The following is a 16,600-nucleotide window of genomic DNA, read 5'->3' on the forward strand; positions in this document are numbered from 1 at the left end:
TCCATGGAAAAAACATTTAATTTAAGAAAGATTAGATTGTCACAATTGCCCCTGACAAGAGTGCCTGTCTAGCAAGGCCTTGAGCCTATATTTTGGGCTAGAACTGCGCTTTAGCCAAGACCTTAAAATATTCACAATACAGGCTGTCACCAGTGCTACATCTCCTTGTCACTCTCTAAGTGTGACTGATTTGCCAAGATCAAGACTAAATTCACAATCAGCAGCAAGGGCACCCAACATGAATTATAAAACTGCCTTTCCTTCCTGGCCTCCTGGATGTGCTAAGGAAAATGCTTTCCCTGCATTCATTGCTGCTTTTTATATCCACAGCATATCCTCTGTGTAATGATGCAGGACTGCTCGGCTCATCCCACAGTTTTCAACCTGCTCCCACAGCGAAGATGATGCTCAGTAAGAAGGAAGCATTTGGCTGTTAAATATAAAACCTGTATTAAAAAACATTTTGATCTTATGGCCAAGTGTCCTGTGCCCTGAGATGAAATGGAAATAGAGATGGAGGTAGAAGTGGAGACAATTTTTTGGTAATTTTTAACACTGAGAGAAATGGCTGGTTGTTTAGTGCAGCTCTGAGGAGGCTGGGACAGGGCCTGGGCAGACTCCATTTACAGATACAGAGCTCTGTTCAAAATAAGGATAGAAAAGCAAACCCAAACTCAAGAGTCCCACCTGATTAGAGGGAAGTATGAATAGGAAAGGACCTTTCCTTTCTCTTCACCGTCTCAAAATCATGCAAGCAGAGGTGAAACTGAAGTCACTAAAACTTAAACCATGCATCCAGAAGAGCCTGTCAGGAAAGTCAAAGGATTGGCTTTTTATATTTGTAAAAGTGGCATCCTGGAGCTGAGCAGAAGCAGGGAAATGATGTTGATAGGAAGGAAACAGAAGCCATGGAGCATACCAGACTTAGGTGGCAACTGATTCTCTCCCAAACCCAGCACACAGCCCAAAGATGAAGTTGTAAAATAAGGAAGCCAGAGAAGAACAATGAACAGAAAACCCCAGACAGTGCTCCCAGCTCCTACAGTGACAGATAGTGTCTTGAGCATATTAACAAAGCAGTAAATCCCACAGAGTGATCTGCCACCCTTAAAGCACAGTGTCTGCTTAGTCTTGAGGATTTTTGCCCAAGGGAAGAAAGTACTGGAGTTCCAGTGCCAGCTTGCATCTCAGATTCTCTTCCAAAGGTAGCTGTAAGTGGGTCACTCTATTTACTGGCAGACTGCAAGATATAATGCTGAAGTTGCAGTGTGTTCTCTGAAGAAGAATTAGAGGGTGACAGTTTAGATACTGGTAAACTGGGTTTCACTGTGGAGATCACACCACTGTGGGGATGACCATGGATAATGAAGAAAGCTTTCTGCTAAGTCACTTTACAGAAGTTTATAAGCTTCAGTGCTTTGAAAGTCACAAGACTTACTCCAAGCTTTCACATTCTGTGCTGTGGGCCCACTCACACAGATGACACAGAAAAGTTGATGAGAATACATCAAAAGAAAAACACTAATTAAAAAGACTTCCACTAACGAAAATGGAAACAATGACAAAACCTAGATTTAGAGTAAATTTTTAGATTAGATATAAAGAGAAGAAAAATCCCACAACTTTACAGCAACTGTCTACTTACAGAAAAGAAATGCTCTAAGTTAAACTAATAGAAAACAAGAATGAATGAAATTGAAGCTTGAAATACCAGGAAACTACAGCTGACCATTATTCAAGTACTGTGTTGCTTCAGCCTGTGGGGTTGTTCCACACAGATATATGAAGAATTCTTCTCACATGACTTTTCCTTTTCTAATGGACTCAACAAAGAGAAAGAGCTGAAATTTAGATAATAATGCCAGATTTATCACCACAGTAGAAATATGATTCACACTCACCTGTAAATCTATGAGTTTTTCAGCTTTCACTCCTGATTTACAGCTATTGCCTCACCTAAACCCCTGTATCACTCATACTCTATCACTGCAGTGATCTGACAAAGCTGACTAAAAACCTAACAAACTTATCAACCTATATTTCACCATCAATGAGCAAATCTATGGCAAATACACCTGGGATCACAGCATTGCCTTCTTAGTGGTGCATTGGGCACTTTTGGAGTCTCAGTTTATGGCTCCAACCAATGGCCTTTGTGCCCCAAAAATCCTGACTGCCTTTCCTGCTAATTGCACAGAACTAATCAAATAATAGCAAGAGATCAGCACCTGTTACTGTATTTTTTATGATGTGAGCTTTTAGCCAGATGGAAGCTATTTACTGCAGATCATATTCAGATATTCTTAATCTTAACCTCTCGTTGCAGCCATTGATTTATATATTATTCATTTTACCAATCTAGTATTTATCAAATATTTCATTGTATTTGACAGCAAAAACTCTGTGTATGGCCACATAAGCTCACAGCATTCTTGGTCCATAAATGTCCCCTGAATTAATCTTTACCTGCCTTATTTCCTATTTTCATTTCCCAAGGAACAGCTTCTTTTTATTTTTATAGACACTACATGGTCCAAGGAAACAGCTAAGTGAAAACATAACAGTTAACTGCCCTCAGCCTGCAGCCCATATCTTCTGGCATCACCAGGAACACTTAGAGCTGCAAGACTGGATTCAGTCACTCCTGTAAGTTAAATTACTGCTGCAAAGAAAGTACACAAACATCTCTGAAGTGTCCCCACCTGACCCCTTTGTTAAGCACCAGCATCTACACAACAGCTTTAGCAAAAGCACTGATATCCCACCAAAATCAAGCAGAACATGCATGTGAAAACCCTAAAATGTTGCTTGTGCCTTGTGGATGGGTGCAGAGTCCCACACCAGCTCTGATGCACAGATGGTGGGAATTCCAGGCTCTGGCAAGAGCAAGTGGTTAAAGTCTGTTGGATTAGTGACACTGACAACATCCACTCAAAGTGCTCTGCCTGAAGGTTTGAGGGCTGACACACCCCTGGCCACCACACCTGGAGGTGCCTCCTGCAGGAGCCCAAGTCTTCCCTCTGTTTCCTGTTTACCCCATTTCATATCTGGCTGGTGACACTCTTTGCCTCCCAGTGCCATCACCTGGGAGAGCTGCCTCACAGAAGGCAAAATGTGTGTCAAAATGCAAGTCTGAGTGCCTGCAGGTGATGTCACTCTGGAAATACAGAATCAGGCCTATCAGGCAAGTGCTCAAATCAAGTACAACAGGATTTAGAACAGGCTTTTAGATTTAAGGAAAAGTGCAGTCTTTAAATTACTGGTCTAGAATTTACTGGCTTAAAAAGAAAGACCTTAAGGCATCCCATCAAAGAGTTATATAACTCAAAAGGGTTTTCCTTGTTCAGTGTTGCTTGTGCAAGATAGATTTAAGTAATAAAACATACTTCTGGCTCTAACCCTTCTACATAAGCTTTATGATGACAGATTTCAGATTTGAAAATAGAGGTCTTTACACAGGCTAGCACTACTCCTCTATCCCTCACAGAAGCTTTGACCAGTCATTTGCTACTGTTTATTTTTTGAACTGAAAAACTTTTGATACCAACTTCAGGAGTTGGTCATGATGTGCATCAGCAGACGGTGCCAGGTTTGGTGCCCAGCTCAAACCAGGCCCTACCCCAGCCTAGTGCAGCACAGTAGCTGAAAGAGCTTTTCATTTCAGTCTCCCTGCAATTTAAATTAGCTACATTCTCATCTGTAAATATCTTCAAACTTCACACAGTTTGTTGCAGCAATCACTGCCTGGGTGGCAGATGCCTCTGACATATCTCTCTTGAGAATGTTAAACACAGAGACTTTAGAATTGGAATTTCTAGCAAGCAGCTTTTCATTGGTGTGAAAGGCAAGAGAGTCCTGAAAACACTGAAATTCTGAAGTTAAGAGAAAAAAAGTCCATTAACAAGTTGAAGACTTTATCTATAGGAGGCTTTTAAAAGATTATCTAATCTAATTGGTATTTAATAAGACAGGTTTTTTTCAAACAGTGCATCCACAGTCCTCAGTAAGAACTCATGTGAATGAAATTAATCATTTTGTACTTTCTGCAGATTTTGATTTGACATCTTTAGATATTTTTCTTGAAATGTGTAGATAGTCCTGGTGTTGCTATTGCCTGGTAATGATGTCCTTTCCACAGATAATTAATCCCATTGATTAATTGGATTTGCTACTTTTAGAGAGGCAGCTAAAAGAAGTAGGTAAGAATTTGTGCCAGTTTTATTTGTGAACTTCCATTTACAAGTCTATTAGAGTTATGTCAAAATCAAAAAAGTGGCCCACAAAACCCAAGAACTGGCTGTTGATTATGACCTCTATCAAAAAATCTTGCAAATTATTTATGCACTGAATCTTACTCAAAAGAATAAGCATTTTTGAGTGCAAGGTGGTAGCACAGTACACATATAAAAACATGATTACAGGTGTGAGGACACAGTTGGTTTGAGAAGCTAAATAAGTGATTATACACTTATATAGGTTTAAAATATGTTGGGGCACAAACAGTTTTTTAATATTCTATTTATTTCACTGGCAGGTACTCTCACTCCCATGTGCTGCTGTTGGCTATAAAAATACAATGATCTCCTCCATCCTTGGATATCCTCTCACAGCAAAGCACTTGGCAGCTGCACCTGCCCAAATTCAAGGTGCTGTGCACTGCCCCAGCCTCCAAAGGGGCTGCTTCAAGGATGGCATTTTGTTTGGATCTGCTACTGGAAATTCAACTATGGGCTTCAAGTCTTTGAATCTGATCTCTGCCTTAAGTTTGATGGAGAGAGAGCTACTCCAGCACATTTACAGCCAAACCAGGTTTTTACAGACATTATGCTGTGTCATTCTAAGCCAAAGAAGTGTGAGAAAGATGTGCTTTACCACATGTGGGAGAAGGACACCTACTGACTTACTAAAAATAGCCAGATTCCACCTCTCCAGTCAGCTGGGACTAACCTAACACTCCAGTTAACTTGTGTATAATAGAAGAAAATAAACCCCAAAAGATTCACCTAAAGCCAAACAGTACATGATTGAAGACAAGATGCATTACATGGTGTGATTACATGTCTGCACAAAAAGGAATTCTGTGTCTCAACATAAAATATTAAGACTGCAGGCCAATTTTCAAGAACCATGTGGTGCACAGCTGCAGACAGTCATGCAAGAATAGGACAAAAATATTCCCCTGCTGATTGAGCCCCATCAGGAGTTGGAGTTCACCCTCTAGAGCTCAGGCAGGGGTGGATATAATTTGCAGGAGAGACAATCCAGCAGGGAGAATTTGTGTTCTGCTGCCATGTACTGCCCCAGGACAGGAGAACTATTTGCAGAGGTCCTGCAGGGTTAACTCTGCCAGGCTGGGCAGAAACCCAGATTAGAGCTGCATCCTACAAGAGTTTCCTGTCTTTTCTATCCTACACAGGAATTGGAAGAGACAGCTTGAATAACTTTGCCATCTTCCCTCTGAAAGCCTCTGCTATTCTATTAATAATGTCTTACATTTTAAAGCTCGTTCTCGTCATGCAATGCAGATGAACACAGGGCTGTGGCTGCTGAGGAAAGCCACCACCATCTCCATTCAACTGCTGAAATTCTAAAGGCTCCTTACCCTGCTTGTGCCACCTAAAGAAACTTTCCTTTAAAAGACATTTCATTTAAAAGACATGGTCCTTTCTTTCCAGCATCTCAGTCATTTTTAAAAAGTTGGGTTTTTTACCTGACAGTGCAGGTTACCATAGCACTTTTGATACATCTGCTTTATCCAGCTGCAGAAATTCATACTGAGATCTCACAACCAGCACTGTTGAAACCTAAACTTGGAAACTTCCTTCTCTTTATTTCCCTACCTTTTCATCAAGATCTCCTGCAAGAAAAAGTGAGTATAGCCCAGACCCAAAATGACCCACTTCAAATTCTTGTCTCAGTTTGAACAGCTAACAACAATGAAGACATAACTTTCATTAATAAGAAAATGTCTGCACTCTCAAACACATGTAACAAAACATACACATTTTTCTCCTAGGAAAAATTATAAAAGTATATTTGCAGCAGAAACCACTTATACTAGGATTACATTACAGCAAACTAGAGGTATCACATAAAAAAATATAACATTCTTTCTCCTTACATACTTATTTCTCTCTGTAACACATTAAAATGGCTAAAATAAGAGTACAGATCATTGGAGAACAATCCAAAGCACGTGGAAACAAAAATTAAGAAGTATGACTTCATGTATTTTAAATTCTCATCTCTGCTCTACTTATGGTGAAAATATCTTGGATGAAGGGAATGCAACTAGTTGAGTTCTCTGTTACTGTTTTGTGTAGTAAGTATTACCTCTGGGAAGAAAACCCTCAGTGAGTCAAAAAATTCCACTTGTATCATCTAATTGCCAGTGCCTGGGCACAGGCCCAATTTTTTAAAGTTTTTCTGCAAACTGTGAAATGGAGCCAAATTTTTCTACGAATTCATGTTCCCTTTGTCTTTTCCTTCCACCATAATATTCTCAGAACCGCTTTTTCTCCTTCCCACAGATCCTCTCCTAAGGTCATCAGTCCAAAACCACCTTTGACATCCTCTGCAATGCTGCCAGGACCTCTCCACAATCAAAACTCCCTCCTGCCATTTCCTTTTCTTGGAACACTTTAAAGCAGAGTACATGGAGGTATAGGGAGAAGAGGATTTGAATTTCCCTTGAAGGAAAAGACAAAGCCCTCTAGAAATGTCCCAATCCACACAGTGCTACCAAAAGGTAATCTGGATGACTCCACATTCTGATGATTTGGAGCACTCTGTCCCACCTCCACCACTTCACTTTAACAAAACCCCAACAAACAAAATCAAACAAACCCAAACAAAAAACCACACAACCCTCCACCCCCATCCCCCCAAAGCCACTCCCTATCTTCTCAGGAAGAACTGTCAACATGAAAGTTATCATTGGGCAGATTCTCAGCTGATTTCCAGCCCAGGGTACAAATATTTTGAGGGTGAAGAGATATTTCCCTCTGAATTTTGCCTTAGATTCAGTGAACGTTCAGAATACTGATTTTGATGAAAACTCTGGGAGCTCAGACTGACATTATGCTATAAAATGCTTTCACTGGAAAATATGCACATCATTCCACTTGCAACAACTATCACAATATCTCCTCACTATTATGTCTATAATATCAATGTGATCTCTTTCTAACACCAGCTGAACATATTTAATATGATAGAATTACTTTATGCACAGCTATTTAAAACCCACTTCAGTTGTGCATTTACACTGCACAGATTTTTTCAGCTATGAGAAATGTGTTCACTTAAGCACATCATGCCACACTGACAAATCCCTGAGTAATGCCAACCCCAAGAAGTGTTTTCTAGTCCTGTTATACTACAGGGGTACATTTGAGCATGATGTAGAATATAAAGAAGATAATAATAAGATTTATGTGTGTAATGGAAACTATGTGCATTGCACCTCCCACACACTGTTTAAGAATTATGCTCCACAAAATCATTTAAAATAATTCATATTCTACACACTGTGAACATCTCATCTGAAAACTATTCCTCTGCCTGTTCTGTTATACAGGCACAACAGGCAGCTTACAAAGAACAAGCCTTATGACTTCAGTCCCTTTGAGTTTCTGGTCTTTTGAATACTAAAAATGCAAACCAGCCTGTATCATCCAAATAATCTAATTTTCCAAACCACCTACATTAACATACTGGCTGAAGCCAATTACAAATGCCTTAAGGCCTCTAGCCTCAGAAGCATAACCTGACAGGTTAAATTTTATTGTTTGCTCCATCCATCATTACTGACACAGTAACTCACAGTACACAAGTCACAGTCGACTCACTGCTGCTTCTTTCTGCCTGTGCTTCTGCTGTAATTTTAATGCAGAAGCTTATTAATAAAGACATTGTCTTCTGTCACTCAGTGCTGGCTCCTTCCACATGTGAAAGGAAAAAGTCTCAAGTTCTGCTTTTATTTTAATAACTTCTAGTGCTCCCTCCTTTGGGGTAATGTGCCCAAGCAAGTCATTGCTGGTGATAAGTGTCATCAACAAATACTTTTTATAAATCTAATAAAATGTTGTAATGAGATTTAAAAATACACCACCTCCAATTCAGCCAAAAAATAACCAACACCAGGAAGACCATAAACTTTTGTACAATCTAGAGAACTGATGTTCTAAACAAGATGTTCATTTACTGTGTAAAATACAGTTGACAGGCCTACATCTTCCAGCCTAAAACAGGCACAGAACTGCATTTTTCAAGATGCTAATAAGATTCAGTCTTATTCAATTCAGTAAGACTTCAGCACATATTTAAACCCATTCCTTAGAAAAACATTGTTTTTCTGAGTTTTTTGGAATAATGAGCAGCCAGCAGCAGGAGTGTTACATATTCAGACTTCTAATTATCGACAGCACTTACCTGGGTGCCTAAATAAAAACATTGTCTTCAACACTGCAGAAGTTCATAAACAGGAAGGGGAAACATCAGTTACATTCTAAACATTATTTCTTCCTTCTGGATAAAGTATATGTGGGCAAATCAGAAAAGCATGGGGATCCAACCCTCTGCAAGAAGCATTAACCCTTGCTAAAGTGAATGTGTCATTTCCCTCCCTTCAAAGAAATAAACACCCCACAAAACACCAAAACCAGAATGAAACATAAATCTATATTAAAATTATTTTAGTATGCTAGAAATTGCCATAACAAAATTCCAAAATATTGTTGCTTGTGGATACCTTGGCCAAGATATTTTAGACATGTATGACTCACCCCCATACACATCCTCCTTGTCCCTTCCTAGGGGTTTTTTTGGTGTTTTTGTAACAACTGACATGAATATATGAGGAGCTACATTATCATGCAGCATGTGTAATTAGGTTCTAGAGACACTTAGTGGGTAAACATGAATCTAATCTATTTAAGGAAGATACATGCAAACAAATTCTATCAATGAAGTTGGGTAAATTTAAATGACCACAATAGAAAAAAGGCATAATGAAAAAGTAGACTTCTTATTTTAAAATTTATTTAGGGTTTATTGTGCTGTGTGAGAGCTGGTGAAACTCAAGACAACCAGACCAAAATCTTGCACTTCTGCAGCACTAGAAAATGAGCACATTCAGTTGCTTTAGAGAGCTCTGAGTATTATCAGAGCCATTAAGGAAAATGGGCTTGTACAGCATTTAAGGGAGTTGGATGTGAGAGAAACAGCCTTGTGCTCCCTGGAGCTTCACCTCTCCCTATCCCTCAGCAATGGGGGCTGAAAGGTGTTTGTTCTGCACAGGTTTTCACACTGCCTTTCCCAGCATGGCATTTATACATCACTACTGCAGCTATATATCGAGAAGGTTTTTTTAGGGAGTTTAGAGCAGTTTTTTCTCTATAGTCAAGTTACCAAAATAGTATGAAGGCAGAATTGCCACTTGTAGCAACCCACCTAAGAGAGATGTTTAATCATAATCTCCTCCAAAGTCTTTAGGCTTGGCTTGATAATTAAAACGTTTTATTAAATTAAAACATTCAACTCTAACAAGCCTTAATATGGCAAAATAACAGATTCAGGAATTAAAGAGAAAATATGGATTTAGAAACTGACACAATTCATTAATCACAAAGAACCCAGTATGTTTAAGGCTAAATTGTTCTGGACTGAGAATCCTTAGAATATGGAAAAACAACTAAAAATATCTTTTCCCTGCTAGGCACGGTTAGAAAAAGGAGATAAACATCAGCATACCCCAATTAGACCAGCTTGCTTGACTCATAGTTGCTATAACTTGGACACAAAACTTTGGATAAATTTTGGGTTCTGTCAGAGCGTTTTTGCTCACTGATCCCAGCACAAATTAAAGCATTTAAAATTTTAAGTAATCTCTCTTAAAAAAGATTATAGCAAGGAAAAACAAAATCGGCTTGTGATCCATTCTAATCTGTTCCCAGAATGCCTCCAATGTTTAAAAAACCCTCTTTTTTTGTTGTTTTTCCTTTCTTTGTTAATTTTTTGTCTTTACTTTTTCCCCCCCAATCTCTGTTTGCAGAACTGTGTTCATGAAGACTCTTCCTCCAGACTAAAGGGATAGCAACAGGCAGTCTCTGAAAGAACATCATGTCCTGGACCACAGCAGCTTCTCATTAATTCACAGAATCTCAAACCTGGCAATGTGACAAAGCAGCCCTTACTCTGTAAAAACTGCCCAGAGCTCTTCACTTTCCTCCTCTATCTGTTGAGTCACTGCAGAAACCTCTATTTTGGCTGTTCTCACAATTCATATTGTGCCAGGTGAAAATCCTTGCAAACATGTATATATTCATGGGCTTTAGCTGGGGAGCTGTCACAGAAGCAGCCACAGTGCACAGATGAGTGGTTATGCAGGGCTATTTTTTTCCCCAGTTAGGATATAAAATTGGTAGAGCATTGTTTGGGATTTTGAATTTACTATCCGACACCACTGAAAAGCAAAAGCTTCTTCACTTCAACACAAAACTAAATGGGATTTGAAAGGAAGCTCAGGAATTTGCAGAATTGAATGATTATGTGAGCAGAGTTCAAAAGTCCTATTTTCCAGCTCCCTCAGAATTTAACAAAGATTACCCCAATCAGGGGAAAGCACAGATCTTTGTGCTGGATTGTTAATTTGTGGCCAAGACACCCTTAAGAGGCATCACTGTAAAGACTGTAGGAGAAAGCCATTTTTAAAGGATATTAATTGACCAAAAGAGAAATGCAATTCTTCAAGCATAGGCAAAAATGCCCTTTACACTTAACTATCTTAAGACACTGACATGGATTACAAGGTACAGAAGAATACAGATCTACTTTATTCCTTTTCTGCTCATTCCTAGAGACCATGCAGAGAAAAACACCATATAAACAACAGGATGTCTTTAGGATACACAGCACTTGATCAAAAAACATTGTTCACCTCATGCTTCAAGCCAAATAAACTGTGCAGCCCTGAATGCACAGCACAGAACTCCACCTGTTTTGCCTTCTGAGAGACAAGATTTATTATTTAGGAGTTGATTATGCAATAACAGCTTCACACAGCTTTTGGATTACACAACTTGAGTCTCACTGGCCCAGAGCACAGGCTGAGGGAACATCTGCCTCGTGGGAATGCAGGAGCCAGATGTGCCAGAGTCAAAGGAGGGGATGCACAAAGACACTCAATATCAGGCCAACTCTAATTCTCCCAGTCCTCTGGAGTTTCCCTGTGGTTATTTGGGAGAATAAAGTCAGCAGTGCTAAAAGCCTCATATTAAATGTATTGCTGTAGTTAGGAACTCCCCTGCAACATATGGAGTCAAATAAAAAAATAGGGATAATACTGAAAATATGGTACTAGAATAAGGAAGTAGTTACAATGCTGCAAAATCTTTTTCCTGTAGAAAGTTAATTCAGAATGGTCACATCTCATAAAATCTATCCATTTCCACATACAGATATATGAAAGAATAATTTATTCTTGTGCCTCCCACCAACAATCTTTAAAATGCATACAGGGAGAAGATGCATAAGGATGCCTTGATTTTCTTCCCAGTGGAATTCTTTAATCATATACTATTATGTCTCACTTTCCTTTCCCCCACATCCTCTCTTTATTCCTTAACTTTCCCTTACAAACCCAGACCAAAGCTAAAAGTTAGCAGAGAATTTAACCTAACTCTTCACGTAGCTGGGCACACAAGAAGTCTTAACCCTTGCTGAGCCTTTGCTGAGTGTCTTGTTGACATCCCTCAGACCAATGACAGAGAGGAAAAGCTGTGCAAAAACCAAAGCTGAGGAGCAGCACCCCAGAGCCCAAGGACAGGCAGTCCAGCCAATAGTTGGATTATGGAAAACCAAACCAGGTTGCACTAAATACTCAACAGTTAGACACTTTAACAAGTGGTTGTTAATTGTGCTCCTGCATACAGATCCACCCTAATTAAATGTAGCAGCCTCCACATTGCACACATAGTGTCTCATTATTTTGGTTGCTATTTTTTCCTCCTGTTACAAGATTGTTGGAAATTTTTTCTTTTTCTTGTACATCCCTTAATATCAAATTTATTACCTAATGTTATGACAATAGGACGTGATTTTTACATTTTCAAACAGAGAGAGACATGATCATGGACTTAATTATTTCGCAGTGATTTAATTAAACTTTGCAGAACAACAATGTACCTAATTAGAAACATAATAATTATGCCAATGTACCTTTCCATCTTTGAAGGGACCATTAGTCATTGAGGTGGTATGTTTTGTAATTTAAGATCATCCTAATTTTCATTTTCTGACTAGTTAAGTACAGTCATCGTCATGTTCAGGTAATTGCTTTATTAACAAGCTTAATTAAAGTTCCTGCAAAACTGACATCTACGAAGTTATTCTTCTTAATGTGTTGCTCACAAAAACATTAACTAATTACATCGAGCTCTTTACAGAGCTTACATACCTCATAAGCTTAATTCATTAGTACTTTAAAGAGCTTTGAAAACTCTGTAATAACCTATGGAAGTGCTTTGTATTGTCACAATATTAAATAGAGCTGTTATACCCAGGAAACTTCTTTGTATGTAATTATGATGTGAGAGATGGTGTACATTTTTTAAAACACTTGCATTTCAAGCAGTAACTTGAAAAAAAAAAAAAAAAATCAGTGAAATCTTTGATAAACCTAAGCCTCTTAGAATTCAAAGCTCGCAGGAAAGGGTGATAATTTATAAAGTTTCCAGAAATACAAGCAATTTCTGCAAGTTCAAAATACACTAATTTTTCAGTTGCTGAAAACAGGGCACAGGGACTGAGTACATACAGGCCACATCTGTGTTCAAATTTTGTCATGCAGAAGTGCTGAATTATTGGTGTAACTGAAGAATCCCATTGCTTAGAAGAATTAGTTTGTCATCTGGAAAACAAAACCAGAATAAAAACCCCACCACACACTACAGCCCAACAGGCTAATCAATTTCCACGTTAGCACTTGTGCGTAGCAGATTAAATAATCCAGATCAAGTTTTCAAGATTTCAGAAAAAGAACCAAAAATGTTCAATGCCTAAAGGGTGGTGAGATTTTTTAAAGCAGTACAGCTCCCACACATGAAGCTAAACCAACTTCAGAGCCATCAAAGTTCTGATTACCTTGTGTCTCCTGTAGTTTAGGTGACACTTAAATCATTGTAGCACAAGATGTGGGAATGGCATTTTCATAATTTTTAACATTTTACCATTTGTCATTGTGCTGGAAATCAACACCACCAAGTATTTTCCAATGGAAAATTAAAAAGACAGAAGATTCCTTTGACTAGTCCTCAATAAATTAGTTGTGGAGATGAAGGGTTCCATGTCTTTGGTGGAACTGCAAGGCTGAAAACCTCCTGAAACTTTGTCTACATCAACCAGTAAGCTCAAAAATGAACTTTAGTTTATCTTTTGTTATTTTTCCCCCCTATAACCCTTGTATTATTGATTTGGTTGACTTCCCCCAATTTTGTCAAGAAATTCTTGCCTCTAGGTCTCCAATGTTTCCTGAGAAACAGCCAGAATTATGCCAGGCTCAAATGGCTAAATAAGAGCCTGTGAAATGTGTATTTAATATATGTGTATTTTTTTCAGCTCATTTACCAAAATCCATCTTCTAAAAAAAAAATTAATTAATTTTACCAGGACAGAAGCAATTGATAGCAAAACATACAATAAATGAAGATGAGACCAAGTTGTTTCAGAATAAATCTTTAAAAAAATCTCCTTTGAAAAAAACCCAAGGAGGCAAGTTTTGGGAGGTGTCTCTTTGACAGTCAAACATGTCAGCACCAGGAAATGTTTCATGTCTTCACTGTAGCTGTCAGGTTTATATCATAATCACAATAGCTTGGTGAATTTATAACACTGGCAGTATGTCTAATGAAAACCAGTTAGATCTTATGGCAGGAAATAGAGAAGGTAAAAAACCCATTTGGAGCTAACAGAGATGCAGGTAAGATGCACAGAAATGAGTTAAAACATGACAGAACATGAAATGAAATCTATTTAGTACAGAACATCTTACAGACTCAGGAGTTCAGACTGAAAAAGTTGTTTTTAAAATGAGCCCATCTTAACCATAAATACCAAAGCTAAATTACTGCAGTACACACTCCTAGAGAGTATTAAAGAGTAACTTGTTTAACAGACAACATGTGGCCATTTTTCCTGTGTCTGTGTGCATAGATGAGAGTTTCTGCTCTCACTTGCTCCTTCTGGCCATGCAAATCCTTGAGCCAGAACAGGAGAGTAGCTGAAATTACCAGGGCATGGCAGCATTTTAATATTTGTGTCTATTAATAAGTGGAGAATTCAAGATGCCCAGCTGAGAAAATAATGTAGCTGTTACAACACAGCAGAGAATGTTTTTGCCCAATAGCTTTATTTTCCTGTTTGTCTCTTGTTTTGTGTTTGTTTTTTATTTATTTATTTATTTATTTATTTATTTTTTTTTTTTTTTTTGTGAAGGCTATTTTTGGATTTAAAAGGTAGTTTTACTGGCTGACAAATGTTACTTTGCATGCAAGAAGATAAGAGAACCTTAAGGGTCTTCCCCAAAACATAGCTTCCAGTGCCTGGAGTGCTGTTTTTGGGAGACGTGTCCAAGGCATGGAAGGCTGTATTTGCTAATGGGAGATCTGGAATGCTGAAAGGCTGTGAAGACATTTTCTTTTATTGAGTCAAGCCCTAAGGTGATCGTATTTTCAGTATAACAATGAGTCAATTTATCCCCACTGGGTTATGGGAATTTTTTTATGGTACCATATATGCTGCATCTGGCACACAAGCCTATTAAAACCACAGGGTAAATGAATTGTAATATGTTACCCATGCAGTCTAGGAAAAAAAGAGACAATTAAAAATAAATCTATCACTGAAGAATGATTCTGCTAAGTTATTTTATGATTTGGAGACCAAGTCTTAAAAGAAAAAAGAACCATCCCCAAATACTCTTGTTTAAACAAGCCAATCTCATCAAATGATATTTTTTTCAGTTGCACCATCAATATTAAAAGTGTTCTACTTCATTATGAGAACAGACTAGAGAAACATGAATAAGGAAAGCCACAAGGATGTGATTTGGCTGTTTGTCTATGGAAAAGCCTACATTTAATCAGCACTTTTTACATGGAAAAGCATTCCTAGATTAGCAAGGACTGTAATTCAACAGTGTCTAACACCCAGAGGAGTTTGAGCTTCACCCCACTCACCCTGGAGGTGTAGGTGTGTCCGTCGGAGCCGCACACGGCGCTGGAGTGTGCCACGGGGCAGGGCTTGCACTTGGCCATGCTGGCTGCCCCACCCCAGTGCTTCTGGGCCAGGCTGCCTTTCTTTTGTCGAAGGCTGGAAAACAAGACACACCACGGTTTTTGAAAAGTTTGTATGCAAAAGAAGAATTAGAGCTTCTCTGAATAAAAATGGATTTTTGGTACAGCATTAATTTAGAATAATTTCAGTTGGAAAAGACCTTTAAGATCATCGAGTCCAACCATCAAGCCAGTACTGCCAAGTCTACTAAACCATAATTTAAAGCAAGTAAATTAAATACAGCTCCTAACAATGCTTTTATAATAAGGCACATTACAGCAGGCAATCTAAAAAGTCATAAATTGGTAGGCAGCCCTAGATTTACAACACTCGGTGGTTTCATTTAGATTTATAACTAAAAATGATTTCACTTCAGAATACAGCATTTCTTGAGCTACACAGCACTTCTGGTGATGCAGGCAACACCAGGTTGTACTTAGAGACATTTTCACCAGGCATTCTCAGAGCAGCCAAACTACTGCTAAGGTAGCAATGATTTTAAAACAAAACCCTTCAGAAAACATTGCAATTTATACTGTGCTTATCACAATGTATAGAATCACTAAACACTTCTGTCACTGTAGGGGCCCTTTTGACACTTCAGAACTGGTTCAACTGAGGTTCTCAGATCAATCACAGTCCCCCCAGAAATGCCATAAAGTCACAGAGAGCATCTCCAAATCCAATGTGTGCCCCTGGGGAATGACTGCAGTTGTGTTCAAGTCATAGAATTGCATTAAAAATGTCTATGAAAAAAGACATCTGCTGCAAAAACTTATTGCAAAACGTGCCATTGATTCTAACAGCTCATATTCCTGTCATAATGAACTACTTGACTGATAGGACATTAAGTAATTATCACCAGCCTAATGTTGTAAGCTGATTAAAAGTTCGTTTTAGAAACCCCAATCCAGTGTGACAATGCAGATTCATTTTGCTGGTGTGTACTTGCCTTTCACTTGAAAGCATTTACAAGGGAAGGCAAAGCATTGCAGCAGCTTTGCTTGAGACTGGTAAGAAAAATAACTGCCATCTGTTCTTGTACCACAGGAAAAAAAAGGATATGATATAACAGTTCAGCTAGAAATGCATTTCAATGTGCTGCTAAATGACTTTATCACAGTTTTAGAAAAATACATACAGATATTTTTTAAAGCAATTTCACTACAGCTTGCAATTTGCTACACAATACTAACTCTGATGTAATGACACATTCAGCTGCTAAATAATATAAATTCTATTCTTTCATCTCAGTCCTAGTTTTCCT

At 38.4% G+C, this 16,600-nt stretch overlaps 1 protein-coding gene across 1 annotated transcript in view; it reads right to left on the bottom strand.

Annotated features, from left to right (window-relative positions):
* The window catches only part of SPOCK1 (SPARC (osteonectin), cwcv and kazal like domains proteoglycan 1), a 264,257-nt gene that overhangs the window by 72,026 nt on the left and 175,631 nt on the right, over positions 1–16,600 (bottom strand). The window contains exon 5 of the mRNA XM_056502504.1: positions 15,237–15,369. Coding sequence (XP_056358479.1) covers positions 15,237–15,369 — 133 coding nt within the window. The remainder of the gene's footprint in view (positions 1–15,236; positions 15,370–16,600) is intronic.

Source organism: Oenanthe melanoleuca, chromosome 13 (assembly GCF_029582105.1).
Source record: "Oenanthe melanoleuca isolate GR-GAL-2019-014 chromosome 13, OMel1.0, whole genome shotgun sequence".
Classification (NCBI taxonomy): Eukaryota; Metazoa; Chordata; class Aves; order Passeriformes; family Muscicapidae; genus Oenanthe; species Oenanthe melanoleuca.